This window comes from Brachionichthys hirsutus, chromosome 19 (genome assembly GCF_040956055.1).
Source record: "Brachionichthys hirsutus isolate HB-005 chromosome 19, CSIRO-AGI_Bhir_v1, whole genome shotgun sequence".
Lineage (NCBI taxonomy): Eukaryota > Metazoa > Chordata > Actinopteri > Lophiiformes > Brachionichthyidae > Brachionichthys > Brachionichthys hirsutus.
The window spans coordinates 11449532-11467700 of record NC_090915.1 but is presented as its reverse complement, the minus strand read 5'-3'; the positions used below and the strand labels follow the sequence as shown (position 1 = coordinate 11467700).

General features: G+C 45.7%; 2 protein-coding genes across 2 annotated transcripts; both read right to left on the bottom strand.

Annotated features, from left to right (window-relative positions):
- Window positions 1-299: 299 nt before the first annotated feature.
- LOC137908192 (histone-lysine N-methyltransferase EHMT1-like) lies at window positions 300-12329 on the bottom strand. The gene is made up of 22 exons (XM_068752556.1): window positions 12226-12329; window positions 11855-11926; window positions 11533-11659; window positions 9966-10064; window positions 9069-9094; window positions 8474-8728; window positions 7794-8026; window positions 7414-7629; window positions 7235-7317; window positions 6991-7097; window positions 6036-6158; window positions 5773-5874; window positions 4235-4339; window positions 3991-4145; window positions 3689-3856; window positions 3346-3490; window positions 3173-3250; window positions 2948-3063; window positions 2677-2763; window positions 1572-1650; window positions 1259-1434; window positions 300-486 (listed from the first exon to the last, which is right to left on the bottom strand). Exons 1-22 carry the CDS (start codon window positions 12310-12312, stop codon window positions 300-302), a joined length of 2826 nt encoding a protein of 941 aa, XP_068608657.1. The 5' UTR covers window positions 12313-12329.
- A 1231-nt stretch (window positions 12330-13560) lies between these two features.
- LOC137908832 (uncharacterized) lies at window positions 13561-18169 on the bottom strand (the record flags this gene model as incomplete). Its single annotated transcript, XM_068753254.1, has 4 exons — window positions 18146-18169; window positions 15350-15440; window positions 14754-15265; window positions 13561-13683 (listed from the first exon to the last, which is right to left on the bottom strand). Coding segments are annotated over exons 1-4 (750 nt in total), but the record flags the coding sequence as incomplete, so codon positions are not given.

Below are 18169 nucleotides of genomic sequence, written 5' to 3'. Positions count from 1 at the left end.
ATGAAAAAGACTTCCTATTGTTCACATGTTCTTCACTGTGTGCTGATGTCGCCCCCTGGTGTTCATGTCGCACAAAAGAGCAGTGAGTTCCTCCAGTATCTGATTGTGCATCTGGGTCGGTGTGACGTTTTCTGAAGGCTCCATGATTTTAATCAGATGTGAAGATAGAGTACAAGTTCACTGATAACAGTTCAGGAGGGGGGGGGGGGTGGAGACCGGCGTCCCCTTATCTGTCAGTCATGCTGTCAGTCATGTGTCCGTGTAGTGAACTTAGTGTGTGTGTGGGGGGGGGGGGGGGTTTAGGACGGGCTGGAGGGACTGTTGGAAGAGCTGGTGTCAGGTGACGCGCTGGGCTGCTTGTCCTCCGGCGTGCTGTCTGCCTGCAGCGACGCCGTGGCTGCTGACGAGTATTTGCACTTGGAGGAGCCGCACTCGCAGCTGAACAGTTTACTTTTGACCTCCCAGAAGTGGTCGCCGTAGTCGAATCTGAGGGGACAGAAAGCAAAAGATTATTAGAGAAAGCATCCGAATCGTTGTTGAAAAACCTTTAACATAGCCGATCAATACTTAATGTTCGTTATAGTACACAAATGTGGCATTTAAGACTTGGGTCACGCCGCCGGGAGGGTTTTTAACACTTTTTCATTTGCAGACTCAAATATCTCAGGAGGTTCTTCACAATGACAATGCTAGATACTAGCCTGTTAAAAAATATTAAACTCAAGTCATGCAAAACAATACTCAATTATAGCAAGAGCTTTTATACCAGAAAGGAAACAATGCTATCATCGGGATCAAGATGAGGACAAAAAAAAACCCTCGGAGTAATTTAAACTCCAGGACGGGAGCTGACAGAAGCGCGGCTGTGAACGCCGTCCTCTGGCAGCTCCCTCTGCAAAATGTGTTGAACACAATGTCATTTATTTCTGTCGGCCAGTACAACAAATGTGTTTGGATTCGTCTCTAACTGAAGGCTGCATTTTCTGACTAAAGATTCTGTCAATATAGTGAAATTGTATTTTCGTAATACTTCTCCATGTAAGCCAAAGAAAAGTTCATTTCCAGTGAATACTTGGGAAAAATTACCATTAGCGATCGTGTAGGTCTCTGTAAACGCTGCCCATATGGCCGGCGCCGTTGCATTGTGGGATATTGTTATTGTTTTTTTATACTGGTAATTAATCCTTGAACTATAAAATAAAGCAAGAGAAAAAAAAAGACAATATGTCTATTTAAATGGTTAAAATCAAAGTCTTACCCAAGCTCCTCTCCGGCCATGATGTTTTCACTGGAAAAGAAGGCGATGTGTGGGAAACGAAGGTCCTGGTGTGTCGTGAACACTCGACAGGCAAACAAATTGGGCTCACACATGTGATTGAGGAAACGGCTGATGTTTCCATAGAAACGGGCATCGATGCAGTACAGATCTTCTGGCTGGGATGGATGATAAATGAAAGACTCAAACTCAAAACAATGCAACAACTGAGAGAAGAATTCTGCTGGCAAGGAACATCCTAAACTCAAGAAGTTCACGTGAACCAAACGGTGTTAAATGGAAAATGGTTTCACACCTTATCATCCAGGCTGAACAGGTAAGCGTCGTTCTGCCTCATCTCTGCTTCTGCTTCGGAGATGATCTCGCCGACGTACCTGTTAAAGACAGGGCGGAGTCACCGTAACGATTCCATGCTGATCGTTTTTGCATCAGATCGAGAGTTCACGAAGCTGGGATTATCCCAGTCGTCTTCAAGAAGACTGCACTTCTGAGATACCGAGCTTGAAAGGATTTACTTCATTCTGATTGGATGTACGTAAATGAGCAGGAACCTTTTACACAAGAAACATTAGCCTGTGTGTGTGTGTGTGCGTGCGTTGAGCTCAAAATCAAATGTCCTTATTACCCTGTACGAACATAACAGGGCAGCAGAGATCAGCAACACAAAAATACATAAAAATAGCACATAAACCAAAAGAGACTGGGTATCCTAATTAATTAAACAGTCTGTGTTACATCACTGTGTTTTTAACTGTACACCAAATACCAAGGTGAAGTCCCATCATGCGAAAATAGAGGAATCTGCAATATGTTTTTAACCCTTAAAATGTTTACTTCCGTGTGAAAAATAATCAAAGCTACTTAGATTTCTGAAACCTCATGTAGTCATCCTTGTAAAATACAATTTCACTATATTGACAGAATCTTTAGTCAGAAAATGCAGCCTTCAGTTAGAGACGAATCCAAGCACATGTGTTGTACTGGCCGACGGAAATAAATGACATTGCGTTCAACACATTTTGCAGAGGGAGCTGCCAGAGGACGGCGTTCACAGCCGCGCTCCTGAAAGGGTGAAGCTGAAGCTCAGTGACATCAGCAGCACCTCAGTAGGAAGGAAGGCAGATGCATCTCTCGGCTGCGCCCACAGAGCTGCTGCCATCTGCCATCAAGGCATTCCTTATGAGAGAGCAGCGTGTTTTGTAGCGGGGGGGGGGGGGGGGGGGGGGGGGCACAACATGTCTGTTGTAATTATAACTACATTCAATACATCACTGACAGCTCAGCAACGATGCAAATGTGACTGCAGTGATTATTTTCACAGCCTGTAAGCAAACAGCCACTGAACAGAAGATTCAAAAACGACAAGAATCAGCCATGTTGGATTTCCAAATGGAACTCACTCGCACACGAAGGTCCCCTGTGGTATGTCTTGCAGCGCACGGACACCCCAGCCTTTCTTATTGGTCCTGAAGAGCTGAAGTTTGGTCCTGGAAGATCCACAAATATTTGATTTGTAATTTGCCATTCTTTTCCTACAGCAGATATTTAGCTTTAAACATATCTACGAAAGATGCGGTACGGTATAGCACGTTAAATAAAGCCTGCTACTTTCCACAGATGCAAAGCAGAATTATTTTCTACTTTGCATGCGCATTAAGATTAAGTGAATACCTGAGTCCATTTTGCACCACACGGTTCTTACAGGTCCGCCAACATGAGCAGGCATGGTTGCACTCAAAGATGAGAGGAGGCTCCTCACGGCAGAATTCAGGGAGAAGGCGACCACGCTAAAATAACCAAAACGTAGAAGTATGAATAAATACACCCTCCGCCGATGGGGCTTTACGTTATTCACACGCTCTCCGTGTATTTTTGGTGCGTCTGTTCCCGACTCACCTTGTTGTACCAGCAGCGCAGGCTGAGCTGTCCACACATGCAGATGCTTGTTGAACAGTCTTCTTTACAAACACAGTACTGTCGGTCGTGGATAAAAGAAAAAGCAGAACGTCAAGCAGAGACAAGTATGATCTGATTCGTTTCCTTTGCAACACGGAACTTGTCCAACTGACCTGCAGGTGTGTTATGTTCCTGTCGATATTCATGGGGGAGGTAATGCAGTTTTCAGAGATGTATTTGTATCCGTCTGGATAAGGTTCACTGTCGACAGAGTTGATGCAAGAGATAGGAACCCTCTCCTGCCCCAGGGCGACGTCGCTGTGAACAGAGCAGACGCTGATTAGAGGCTGTCAGAGTCCTCAAGAAAGCAGAGATTCTGACACGCATAGATCGATTCATACATAACACAGTCATCAATAAAGCCAGGGGCCAAATCTGCAATGCTTTCTCCCCTGTATCCACACCCGCTCTAGAAAAGCCCATGCATGGTTTTCCTTTAGACAGCGTGATCTTAACCTGTGCAGGATCTTTTGCGCCGAGGCCAGCCGGCTGTTCCTGGCTTCCCTCTCCTTCTTATTGGCCTGCAGGGCTGCCCAGGCCTTGGAGTTGTGGCTGCAGCAGTCTGGAGGAGTTTCTCCTTCACGATTCTTCAGAAAGACGTCGGCTCCTTGGGTCAGGAAAAGCCTGAGGAGACCACATTTCGCTGATCAGCAACAAGAAGCGTCTTCTGAAGAGATTTCTCTCTCTTCATTTAAATCTCCAAGTTGTTCAGCATTCCCCAAACGGAGCTTCAATTGAAGCCGGAGGCAGCAACTCACGTGACACAGTCCAGACGATTCTCCCGAGCGGCGATGTGAAGAGGAGAATCGCCGTGGATGTTGACTGCCTGCAGATCACAGTGGGCATCCAAGAGCATCTGAGCGATATCCACGCTGCCTGAAAACGCTGCCCAGTGAAGGCAGATGTTCTCTTCCTACGACAGAACAAAGCAAAGCAACGATATAACGATCGAACATTTGCCGTTAGTGCACAAGCACAGATTGGCCAGACTCCTCAACCAACCTTGTCCCTGATGCTGATGTCAGCTCCTTTGGACAGAAGCAGCTTCACCTGGTCCACATGCTTGTATTCTGTGGCCCAGATCATTGCTGTCCAGCCTCCATCATCCTGATGGGGGAAAAGCAGGTCACCTACAAATAACGCTTTCTCTCACAGGCTGCAGGCATCACAGCCCAATATAGTAGCCTCCAAATGGATTTGAAAGGTACAAGAATGTGATAATTTCATACCAATTTGCTATTCAAATGAAAACAGTACAAAGACAATATACTTACAGGTGCTCCTCATCCATGTCATAGATTCCTCTAAATTAAAGCTCATTCTAAATCATGATTTTGACAGAGGCAACAAAAACACTGGGAAAGAGTTTCATTGGTCACAGATGACATCATGACATCCTGGAAAGGCCCAGTCATTCCCAAAGACAGACGGGGAGTGCTTCAATGATTCTGCTGCATTAACAACCAACATGGTTCTAAGAAGCCTGCTACCACAGGACGTCAGGGAACATTGAGAAAGCACAGTTCATAATTGCACCTACAAAATCTCCACCATGAAGCTCAAAGCGTAAATCTATGAGATCCGAAAATGCTGCCCTGAAGTGCTGGAGCTGATAGGTAGATCCAGGTATAGGAACCACATGCCAGCTTCAGATGTCTTTTTCAGGAACATCTCTCTTTGTCCAGAAGGACAAAGAAGCCTCATTCTGCTGTCTTATATCGAGACAACAGAGTCCAGAACGGTTCGTCTGCAGTCCGGTCCTAACACTGAAAATGTGTCAGAACGTTCTACAACTAAAGTTACTCCCAAACACCTACCGAGTGTTAAAGGAAATGAAGTGGAACCGTAACCATTAAGCTGTCCCATGATGCAACACGACAAATACAGTTTATCAGCTGGAACATTAACTATATTGTCTTTGTACTGAGGTTGATTTAGTTTATAAAAGATTTTATTTCATACACTGTCCAACCTTTTTTTGTTATTATTTTTTTTACATAAATATTATTGCTTTATCTTTAGAAAAATCTCTTAATATTCTGACAGCAAAATATAACTCATTTGCAAAAATAACTAGAAAACAACAATCAGAGACTGCAGACTCCGCCTCCAAAAGACTATTGGATCTTGTGAGACAGTAAACAGGGCTTCCGGATCAGAGGGGCCAAACCTGCGCTAGCTTGCTGCTCCGGAACGTACTACAAGACTCCTTCTGGACTCTTTTTCCCATCATGCCATACAATTCCAGATGTAAAAATAATTCTAGAATCTGGATCCAGATCCGGATCAACGCCATTCTCGGGGAGGACCGAGCCACGGACAGAACCTTGCTTGTGTAAAAATTTCAAGTCGATTGGGTTACTAGTTCTTGAGTTATGCGCTCGGACAAACAAACAAACAAACAAACAAACAAACAAACAAGCAAACAAACAAACAAACAAACAAAGGCACCCAATTGCAATACCGTCGCCTCCTCTTTGGCGAGGGTAATAAAGCACAGAGGATCAAACGCAGACGGGTCGATGTGAGCCTGGACTGACCTGACAGTTGATGTTGATCAATCCTGTGAACAGAAGGTGCTCAACAATCTTGTAATGGCCGGACTTCGCCGCAAGGTGGAGACATGTGAACCCTTCAACATCCTGAGAGCAGCACAGAATCGAATTATGCACGGATTCTCATGCCTTGAGCCACATTTCCAGAAACAGAAGCAAGCTTGACTTGACTCGTTACAGGAGAAGCTAGACGGAGCTCGTTTCAGTATCTGGCTGATGAAGGCCTGTGAGACGAGATGCAGCTTTACCTTGTGCGTGGCGTTGGCGCCGGCTCTCAGCAGGTACAACACCGTCTCCATGTGGTTGTTCTCGCAGGCCTCCATCAGTGGCGTCCTTTGATCTTCGTCACACATGTCCAAGTTGGCACCAGCCTGAGGAGGCGAGCGTCAAGACAGTCAATGTCGAAATCTGCCACTGAGGATTTTGGTGAAAGTTTGCCGTTTCCCATGACACAGCATGAGATGAACGTCCTAACCCAGCCCGGGTCTGTACGAGAGGAGCGACGACAGAGAAGGGGTCGGCAACCTTTTTTATGGCGTGTGCCGCTTTGCATTATACTCAAACTCAGAGAGACACGTTATCTGACATTTCACTGACACGCCTTTCCACACTCAAATAAAACATCTGCAGTCGATAGGAAAATCTTTATTTTTTTCGCTATGCAGTGAGAAATGTTAGAACCCCCCTCCGTTGCCTGGTTTTAAACAGGACAAAACGTCTCGAAGGTGCTGCTCTATGTAGCATTCTTTGCTAGCGCTGGGTTTTTTTCGTGTTTAGTCTCAAAATGTCGCCGCACACTCGATGTCCTACACGCCACACTTTCACAACAAAGGGTGCATATCGCCTGGTCTGTTTAAATAAATCCTGACTCCCTAGTCCAACGATGTTGGGAAGAACGACTGAAACTTGGTTTACTCGCCATGCTAACACCGCTACTAAGCTACCCAACTGAACTCCAAAGAGCCTTGCGGTGACGCATGAATCAAGGACGCACGCTCACATCCGTGCACTCGCAGCGTAGTGATTTACACTAAGCATTAAACAGTTATTTGTTTAATTAGTATTTAACATTAAGTGTGCTCTATTTCTTGTATGGTTTTAAATATAATGGAATTATTATTTTTTGGCCTCTTAATATTCTCCGTGTGCAAACATAAATGCCCTCGCGTGCCTTAGGTCGCAAACCCCTGATGAGAGTCTTACTTGTACAAGCATGTGGCAGATGTCTTTGTTTCCTCCCTCAGCTGCAGCGTGGAGCGGAGTCCGTTTGTTCTGTGATTCCATCTTGAAGTTTGGGTCAATACCGTCCACTGGAATGTGAATGAGAAGGACAGACTTTCATTCATATTCATTTGGACAAATAAAGTTACATGTATATAGGGAACCACTAAAGAATTGAACACAGAATGTATTTTTTTTTTTTACTTAATTGTATTTAATTACACACCCAACATGAGCAAGACCTTCTTGAGTTCTCCCTGTTTGGCTGAGAAGTAAAGTTGCTTGGGGTGAAAACGCAACTTCTTGGGCCTGATCAAAACACAAGTAAACAAAATTTGAGCAGTTGTCAAAGTTTGTCACTCAGATAAATTAAGATCACATACTACTGCTGCTTTTGTGACATACTTCTCTGTGTCGAGAGCTGCCAGGATGCTCTCCAGAGTCTCTCTGGATGGTCCTTGCGCCACTGTGGGGGCCTCTGTGGTCCCTGTCCTGGCCTGCAGCAAAGCTGTCCTGGATGACCCTGGACCAGCTGCAGCATCGAGTCCATGTGCAGAGCGAACGGGCAGCGAGCTGTCAGCCCTGCCGCTGACTTCACTGCCCAAGGCCAGCCGAGAAGAACTATAAAAACAGAATAAGTAAGCATTGCATCTGTACAGAGCACAAATGTCTTTACGGTGGGCCTCATTGGTTCAGTACCAATAACTTTTCTCTATTTGGAGGACATCTGCTTAAAAAGGTTGGAAAGCAGAGCCAGTCTGGAGTTCTGCAGACCCAACGTTTACCTGCCAGTAGTGGTGTCTGCCCGGCCCTCAGAGACGCCAGCAGTGAGAGATCCATCCGGAACCATGGGTGCCACAGTGGAGGTGGTGTCAGCTTTGGCGATTGTGACCTCCTTTGCTTTGTTGGCCTCCTCCCCACAGTGAGGACAGAAGCTTTGACCTTTCAGCACAGAGGCACAGGTGCTATGGAAACGGTGCGAGATGCTGACATCTGGTTGGCACTCCATGAAGGTCCCCTACGGTATGAAAAACAGGAACTCTATGTAAGCAAAACATATTTGACATACCTGACTTTAGACAAGAATCTGAAGTCATATAAAACAGAAGATCATCGTCAACAACGTGTAAAAAGCAGAAACCTACTTTAATTTTCTATATACAGTAAAGAGACCAAGAAGAGTCACAGGCGATTGTTATGTTGGAGAAAATCCGGTCGTCCTCAAAATAAAACACCTTTTAGACTCCAATTATCAAAACACCAGAAATTATACAAATGATTTATTCTTACTCCAGACATGCATCTCCCTCTGCCAGGCACATAAACATTCATGACAGGCATCTGCCAGACATAGGTCGTTGATAGGATAAGTACGGGTGGTGGTAAATCAGGTCATAACTCGGATAGTACTTGTGTTGAGAGACCCTGTTAATCCACTCACATTCGACCGTTAAAGTCTACTCACAGCCTTGCAGAAGAAGCCGCAGCCAGGGCAGCACTGGTGCTTCACCATGCCATTGCGGTGGTCTTCACACAGAACCAGCAGCTGAACAGAATTGGATGGACGCATCATTTCATGCTTCAGGATGGCACCCTGGCAGCGGGTCAGCTGTCCATCGACGCTCTCTGTGGCCATGCACTTCCTGTCCGCTAAGGTGAGAATCTCTCGACTCTTGGGCGTCTCCATGCGGCAACTGCAAAGAGGAAGCTCCTGAGCCTCCTCGATGGCTGAACCCAACGGGTCTGCAAAGGCACAGAATTCGACAATCAATCAATCAATCAATCAATACACTGTGTCAATTAAAATCTGAAGAATGTGGTAGACGGCTTCTCAAGAGAACCGGTAGGCCAACATGCCAGTGCGTTTTCAGGGTTAGGGTTAAGTGCTACTATAATAGTGGACAGATAGCAACAGCTTCTTAAACCTCCCATTTTCTAACCGCTTATTCCGCTATCGGGTCGCGGGCCAAGCTGGAGCCAATCCCAGCAGTCAATGGGCGAGAGGCAGGGGACACCCTGGACAAGCCGCCAGTTCATCGCAGGGCAACACAGAGACAGACAACCAGCCACACACACACACTCACACCTACGAACAATTTAGCGTCACCAATCAGCCCAGGCTGCATGTTTGGTGGAGGGAGGAAGCCGGAGAACCCGGAGAGAACCCGGAGAGAACCCACACAGACACGGGGAGAACATGCAAACTCCTCACAGAATGGCCACAAGCCGGAGACAAACCTGCAACCATCTCGCTGTGAGGCAACAGTGCTAACCACTGCGCCACCGAGCCGCCCAGCTTCTTAAACCTCTCTGATTAAAAAAATTAAATAAAATAATTTTCATAAAAAATTATTTATAAGAATAATGTATTTTTCTTGATCTAAACAACAATATTTGTGTGCAAGGATGTAGATGACCACTCTGAGCTAAACTTCTCCAACGTGGTTTAAAATGTAAACAGTCAAATTGGAGAAACCAATTATGATTTCAGGGGCCCTGCAATCAATGTGCAAAAATTGGCAGAATGTTGTCCAACATAATTGGACTTCTGTTTCAGTTGTTTGAAAAAAATATGTATTTTGATAGCTATGCTTGTTCAGCAACATTTATTTATTGACACCGTCTGAATCAGCCTCACAAATGACAACATTGTTGTGGCACAATCTCCAGGAAAGGAAACAGGAAAATAATTCCTAATGCAGTAACTGCATGTTATGGGATCATAAACCGACATCGTTGCTGGATAATATTTGTTCAGGTTTTCAGCATCACCTTGAAAGAGATTAAACACCACAACAGAAATCATTTGTTTCTACTTTTCAAACTGATTGACAAATACCTCAAGACTGCCATTCTGAATGGAACTACATGAACTGATCTGGAGTCTGTGACCCGACTCTGGTAAAGACTAAACAAAGGGATGATTATTATCATAAAAAGTTTCCTTCTAGGCATACCTTTGTTTTGTGATGGAATGTCAAGCTCGTGTGGCTTGTTGAGGGTAACAGACTCAGGTGAAGGAATCTGTGTGTAGTCGCTCCCATCGCCTGCCTGGACTTGAGATGAAGCCTTACATTGATCCATGGCCTCTGGTTCAGAGCAGAAATAACAACAATCAGTAAAAAAAAGACATTATATAAATAAAGAAAAGGCAGAGCGTATAGCAAACAGAATAAACGTTGCTTTCATGGGTAGATTATAGGGTCTGAAAACTTGAGGAGGATCTGACACTGTCTTTATTTCATATTATATACAAGGAAAACTGAGTTGCAGTTTGACATAGCCCAGTTCTTCATCCAACACTTTTCTTTTTACATACCTCAAATGACAAAAAAAAAGTTCATCCCATCTGCTTCTTAGAATTTAGTGCAATTTAGACTCAACTCAGGGTGAGATAGTCAAGGAAAAAAAAGTCTGACATAAAACGAGTCCGAGAAGTCATTTCACATGACATCACGCTGCGTTTGCGTTCCAGAGGCATGAAAGCCAACACTCCAATAGTTCATGCTTTTTCAAAGGTTCACAATAATTTCTGCACCACTGCTGTTATGGTAATGAGACATTATTCCATGTGCCACTGATTACATGAAACTACATTTTGCAGACTCAATCCTCCACCAAGGCTCAACTGTCTCCTTTAATTCAACCAAGCCTCATCCCACAACCAAACTTAAAGCTCTCTTACCGTAGTTTAAGATACTTGTATTTGTAAAAACTCAAATTTACATCTATTAGATCCAGATATTTATTTAGAACCACACTCAACATGCTGGCTGTGTTTCAATCTAAACTCCTGATTTACTAAAAGAAAATGTAGAAAAGCATATTTTATCACAATGCAAAAGAAAATCCTGGTGCTGCCCCTTTATCCAGATGAACACCTAAATGTAATGTATTTTCACGCATTATCCAATAGCAACACCAAATATTTAAGCGTATAGTAAAAAAAACAACGTGAAGAAGAGTCAGTCATTTAAATACTGATTGTTGGGTTCAGTCCGAGCGTACATTGTAGTCATGATCATACAGAGATGCATGTTAACCCTGCCTCTGTCTTTCAGTGATGGTCGCAATATTTAACAAGGCCAATTTCCTATTAACATAATGATGACATATAATCATAAGTGTGAAGTAGAAGTAGCCGCAATACCAGGAACCAAATCCTCAGCCCTTCACGAAGGGGCACAGGCATTGCATCGTTATAGAACAACATAGATAAGGAGGGAAGGATTTACGCCATTTTAAAATAAGAAACAGATCGGAGGCCATGGCAGAGGCGGCATACAGCAAAAGATGATGCTCACCTTGACCAAACAGTGTCTGATTTTCTCCAGGAATTCTAATGATGCCCATAACAATTTTTAAAAGCAAACAGGTGTGTTTTAAAATGTGAATGAAAAAAATCGCATTTTATGTCTTTATAACTGCAGAAAATATAACACCCTGCTCAAAACAAATGAAGCAACACTTATTTCAGACGTATTAACATCAATGGTACTTGCACAGGTGCATGCAGGACTGTACAGGTGCTGAGTGAGACAGGATTACCTTTGGCCTTTAGCCTCCTCTTCCGTTTCCTCGACGGCCTGAGCCATGGACTGTCTGCTTTTGATTTCTTTTTCAACTTCTTCTTCACACTGGACTCCGCGCTCTGAGGCAGACAGACGCAGAGATGATTCAAACACGAGTTATCAGAAGCAGACGGTCCCCCACCCCCAACCCGACAGAAGGCTGTACAACAAACGCACGAGTACACAACATTCCCGTGGTGGGGGGGGAGCAATTAACAAAAACAATGACGCAAAAAAATAGTTACCACGTTGGACTCTACCAGGTCGGATTCTACCAGGTCGGACTCATTGCCCTCCTCTTCGCCCTCGTCTTCCCCGGAGTCCTCAGACTCCTGCTCATCTGCCACCTCCAGGAAACAGAGTTCATCGACACATCAAAACACGCAAACATAAACGCTACACAGTGACGTTTGGAGGGAAGTTCCAAGTGTTGTCTCTTATGTTCGTGTCACGCTTCGGGTTAACAATGGCCAGACCGGACATGCTCGACCCATAAAGTCAACACAGAAGATAATGCGTCACTCATTCTCTGCCAGGGTGACTCTATTGCGACCAAAAACGTTCATATCTGCAAAAAAATAGAAATGATCCCATCTACTGTCAGGATAATACTGACAAAAGACCAAAAACGTTTTGAGAGTCCAACCTGAGAGATGGGTTCAGATGCTGCTTCCTGGATAGTGCTGACAGGCTCTACTGTTGGCTGCTGTCTGTCCTCTTCCTCAGAATCCATCTCCTCGGACTCCTCCTCCTCAGACGCGTTTTCCACCTTCTCTCCATTAATGTTTGCGCCGTCTTTAGTCTGCACGATAAGAAAGGACTAAAGGTGATCCTAACAATCACAAAGCGGGGTGCTACACATTTTTGTAATAACACAGGTTGGCAGTTTGTAGAGGGATGGGGTGGAACAACATCTGACTCCTTCCTCCCGTCGGCCAATAACAGCTGGAACGACATTCATGTCCAAAAAAGCAACACAAATTTTTGGGCCACCTGAAAACAGAACACCATCCTGCCACAGAATTGATCACCTTGATCACAATTCAGTTGACTCTCATTTCACTTTACAAGTTATTCAACGTGTTTTTAGTCCCTTGTTTGGAGCGACAATGACTTGTCCCTCCATGTCTGGGACTATTAACACCATAACGTGTTGTTTTAGCGACCAAATCACAGATACAAACGTTCACTCACATTGAAACTAGACTTGGCCACATGTATGCCACATTTTGCAGTCATTGAACACGGCGAGAGATGAAAATGTGTATTATAATAAATGCGAGTATGACAGACCTCTGGACTGGTGGCAGACTCTTGTAGCTGCTTAAACATTTCCAGCACACTTCTCTGTCTAAGTACTTTGGTTTTTTTCTTGGGGACCAGACTGTACATTCCCATCCTCCTCTTCTTCTTACGGGATGACAACACTCCTGAGAAAGAGCCTACAACACAAGAGTACACACACACACACACACACACACACGTTAACAGAACAACACTGAGATGCCACGATGCTGTTTGTGTCCTGCAACTGCAACCCAGTGGGTTATTTCTTGTTGGGTTTAACTGGAATCTGTCCTGGACCTTGATGCAGTCGAGCTGATGCTGGAGGAGCTGCAGGAGACGGAGCTACGGGAGACGGTGCTGCAGGAGACGGAGCTGCGGGAGACGGAGCTGCGGGAGACGGAGGTGCAGGAGACGGAGCTGCAGGAGACGGAGCTGCAGGAGACAGAGCTGCAGGAGACGGTGCTGCGGGAGACGGTGCTGCGGGAGACGGTGCTGCGGGAGACGGTGCTGCAGGAGACGGAGCTGCGGGAGACGGAGCTGCGGGAGACGGAGCTGCAGGAGACGGAGCTGCGGGAGACAGAGCTGCAGGAGACGGTGCTGCGGGAGACGGAGCTGCAGGAGACGGAGCTGCAGGAGACGGAGCTGCAGGAGACGGAGCTGCAGGAGACAGAGCTGCTGTGGCTGTTTCAGTTGACTGACCCTGAGGTAGATGGTTCCTGGTAGAGTACTGCTGCAAGGATTTCTCAGTGTCAGGTGCATGTGTCTTCGTTTGCTCCATTTTGACACTCTTTGCTTCTCTTAGTTCCCTGTTCAGAAGCTGGAGATGACAGGGAGGGACCAAGACACATTAATGACCTCCCTGTTAGCGAGCGCAGCGGTGAAAAGACGCACTTTAGGCTGTTTGTCTTAAGCCACAAAAAATCTATTTGTTTCTTAAGAACTTAAAAACAGATCTTTTTCACCCAGGATTAATGTCATCACTGTAAAACAGAATCCTTAGTGGTCAAAGGTCAGCAGGATGAACGGTGCTTCAAGCACCAAGCTGCAACTTGGTACGATCGTGGCTTTTTCTGAATTCATTTCCTGTAACAGTGGCTGTAATGCGGTCACTTGGGCAGCCTGCGGTTGAGCAAGGAGGAGGGTGTTGGCAGTCACTCCTTCCTTTATGTTTATAAAAGCAGAGTTCACAAACAGCCAATCAGTGTTGGGCATTACTGAGTCTACAGGAGCCCATGGGTACAATGTCTGGGAACACCCAAAAAAAGAGTTAAAAGCCTGAATAAATATGTCGATGCGATGCTGCAGAGACATTTTGCAGAGGTGTGTGTTTGTGTGTGTTCAAAAAATTCAAGCAAAGAAATGAAGCTTCAAGCGACTCAAAATGGCCCCGTTTTGTTGCTTTCCCTCTACACTGGACGGTTTTCAGAATATCACATTTTTGTTTCCCATTGGACAATTAATGAAATAAAAAGAAAAGCAAATCGTCAACAACTGTCGTTTTATCTGCTCCGATGATTCAACGCCATTTTATACGCCATCTTGCATGAATGTGCTTCAGCCAAAAGTATGTGGACAAATTCCGCACGTCTCACCTGGGGGGCTGTTTTGAGGTTCCGTAAAGAAATGTTGGGCATAGACTGGTGTGGAGGAAGCTGACTGGTCAGCAGAGCCGTGACCTCAACCCCATCAAACACTTCTGGGATGAACTGGGATATGACTGAGCCGGAACTGACTGGTATGGGAACGGTTTCCTGCTCGAACGGACGGACACCCCAGGGTTTAGTGATTTAGCGTATCCTCCTACTATGACGTTACCGATCGTGTGATAATGATTTTCCTCGTGTGAGTCCTAAAGCCTTGCTGCGAGCATCGCTCCTGACGGTTTACCTTTTGTGCCGGGCTCACAGCAGGTCTGGACATGGTCTTGCGCGCTCGATGCACTGTGATGGTTCCTGGGGCAGACAGAGGGGGCGACGCCGTGCCGTTCTTAATGTCCGCGGTCCCTTGTCCTGATCGAGTCTCTGTGCTGAGGTCAGTCCTAAGTGCACCTGAACTTTGTGCACTCTCCACTGAGGCAAGGAGGGGCTTGATCGCATGCTCCCCTGATGGCGAGCCCAGAGGCAACCAGTTAGTCCTGTGAGGGGCACCCCCCAAACCTGGAGTCGACACAGAGCTGCTGTCGTGCTTCGTGAGAACTAATCCATTACTTCCCGTAACAGAACCGTGTGGGGGCTCCGCGGCAGACGTGCCATTTTCGTTTACTAAGGGTACAGTCCTGCGGCCTGTTGCAGAGTCATGTGACGGGCTCTTGTGCCTGATGTCGTCACCTTCAGTGCCATTTAGCATCGTCTCTGGAGAAAGGGACGAGGCCAGTCTGGCTGCTACCTCTCTGTCTCCATCTACGGAAGGACACAAAGAAATGAGGCGCACCGCAATGCAATCGTGGTCATAAGATAAGTGCTTTTCATCTTAAATCCCGATACCTGTCTTCCCCTCGCTACCGTCCTCTGGATTGAGCTGCTCTTTCTTTGCGGAGGCACCCTGATCCACGCTGCCTTTGGCCAGACCAGCGGGCTGTTGAAATCAAGAGCACAAAATCTGAAGAAATTGAATCTAACAAATTGTTATTTTTTATCTTCATTGCCATTCTGTGATTGCTTTGATTTTTTTTTAAAACAATAAATTAAATTGATTGATTAACAGCAAGTTAAATCAGCAACAGAGCTAAGAATGCCAAACTGCCGGTTTTCTAGCTTTTGTCAGTCTAATAACAAATGGAAAAGTGAACATTTAGCATTTTAGATCTGTTGATCTATCAAAGCATATCCACACAAATACGTTCAGAGAAAGCGCAGTGGACGGGTTAGAAAATCTGCAGTCCTACATTACATTAAAAGAGAAAAACAGTAGCTCATTTCCCTTTCCACTGGGAATCTAAAATGTCTGATGTGTAAAACAGACCAGGTCCAAAAACAACACAAGTACAAACGCCTTTGTCACACGCAAAACCTGTAGAACAAGAACATGCGGTGATGTCCATGCAGCCTCACTGCCATTCTCAGTGTTCAGAGGCTGAAAAGGCAACACACCCAGGAACCTTTTAATCCTGACCAGATGATCAACTTCACATTCAGCCTGTCATGACACTCCTTACACTTACACAACGTCCTAGACTAGAGCAAATGCAAAGCTACGCGGCTAGGACTTCGCTCATCTTTGCGAGAGACGAGCGCAGCATTAAAACAGACAAACGGTGCTGGAGGAGCTCGATCAAAAGACCTGCAAAGAGGCAGTCGCCCCCGGAAAGCTTCATTTTAACAAGCATATATGTCCCTCCCCAATGGCTGTCAAAATCTCACATTTAACAGACAGCCTGTGTCCTGCAAACACAACACACCAAAGAGTCCCAACTGAATAAGTCACCAGGCCGGATGTCCCCAAATCACCCTCCGATCACATGTTCCTGAGCACCTGAGCTGAACAGGAAACTTGTCAAACTGCAACAAGGTCCAGAGCCAGGCCGGCGAGCACAATGACGGCATTTCCCAGAGAACATCTAGTCAGGGACGATCCTCCGGCCTTCTGGCCGGCGCGAGCTCAAGGAATCTCATGGGCATGTGTGAGGATGAAGAGGCTCCTTCATTCCCCTTTTTTTTCCTTGCCAAGGATGAAGCCAGTTAAAAAAAAGAACACCAGCTTCATCCCCCCCACCTAGTGGTGGAAAATGGAACATGCATACTGGAGATTGAAAGGAGAAGGGGGGGAGGGGAGGCAGAGAAGACTGCCTGCAGATCGCCGCCATTTCGCAACCAGATTGTTTACTGGCACAGCGTGGCCATTGCAGCGCTTTTCCACTAGATGGAGAATGTAGAGGCGACTGGAAGCTTGTGGACTGGAACATGGGGGATGCCAAGATTAACTCCAAATGTGAAGACAAGGCTCCGATTGCCGATCAGGAACACCAAGAAGCACATTCAAGCACATTTTATCTTTTAGAAAAAGGCCAAAGTTAACATTCTAGACTGGAGCTTTCTCCGAAACGGAAGATAGATAAGAAGATAGGTGAAATATGACTATGCATTCTACACATATATGATATAACATTCACTCTGGCATGACCCATCTGCTAGAAGAACAATGAAGAGTAACAAAAGCACAAACGCTGTATGATCAGCTGTTTCACTGTGCATGGTGACTGAATGGGGGGGGGGGGGGGGCAATGGCCATGTCGTTCTGGCCTTCTGACCCCTTTAAACGACGCAGCATCCGCATGCAGACCCTCGTCGTGGGTCCCGATGGCTAGCCTGTGATTTCCTCCCACCCATGCGGTTTGGCAAGTACTTTATTTTCGAGGGCAATATTTTTTTGATTGCTCACGGAAAGAACACTTGGCTTTGCTTACTCTCAAAACAGTAATCACAAACACGGGGCCCTCCGGTGGTCTTGTGATCTGACTGCAATTGCAACAACCCCAGAGCTGCACCTGATATACGACCGGAAACAAAGAGTCCCAAAATATGGGCTAAATATTGAGCCTGTTGTGCAAGAAATTTAAAAAAAAAAAATTGTGTAAACTGACTGATCAAGGCGTGCAAGAACTGAGCCTCAGCCAGACAACTGGCCAGAAGATCAATCCTACAGCTGGTTGTTATGGAAGCTCACGATGCAGCCTCATGTCCCAGTGCATTCCTGGCCATAGCCCAGGCTGCAACGCTTCCAGTCCCCAGGGACCTCATTATATACCGGCCATAACGGGATACATACTGGAGGGACAAAAGAGGAGGTGTGACAAAGGGAGGCTGGATCTGAGACTTAAACAACGACTCATGGGGTTGTTTTCCAGAGCTTCCGGAGCTCGGACCTTCATCTTCACGTGGGCTCACATCCGGTTTGTTCTGCTGTGATGCTAAATACAGATGCTGTGCTAATCCGTGAGGAGCTTTCTCCACCAAACAGGATCCAGCATGGCACACTCAAATCTCTCTTTGATGAAGCAGCACAGCAGCCAACGGGAAAAAATTAAATAAATAAAAGCATTGCTTCACAAGAGCAAGCCTTCGATTTCAGGAGAGAGACGCAGCAATTGTCTCGAGAAGCCATGCTTATACAAAACATCTCACAGAGAAGACATCATGAGCTCAAACCAAATGATTAACTTCACCATGGCAAAAAGAAAAAAAGCAGCTGAGAAGCAAGACTGCATGTCCACTGCGAGCCAAACGTGAAGAATACAAAGATAGCGTGTCTTTCCTCATGTGTGCCTACAGGAAGCATCGTACCTGCTTTCTTCTCATGGCCTCCAT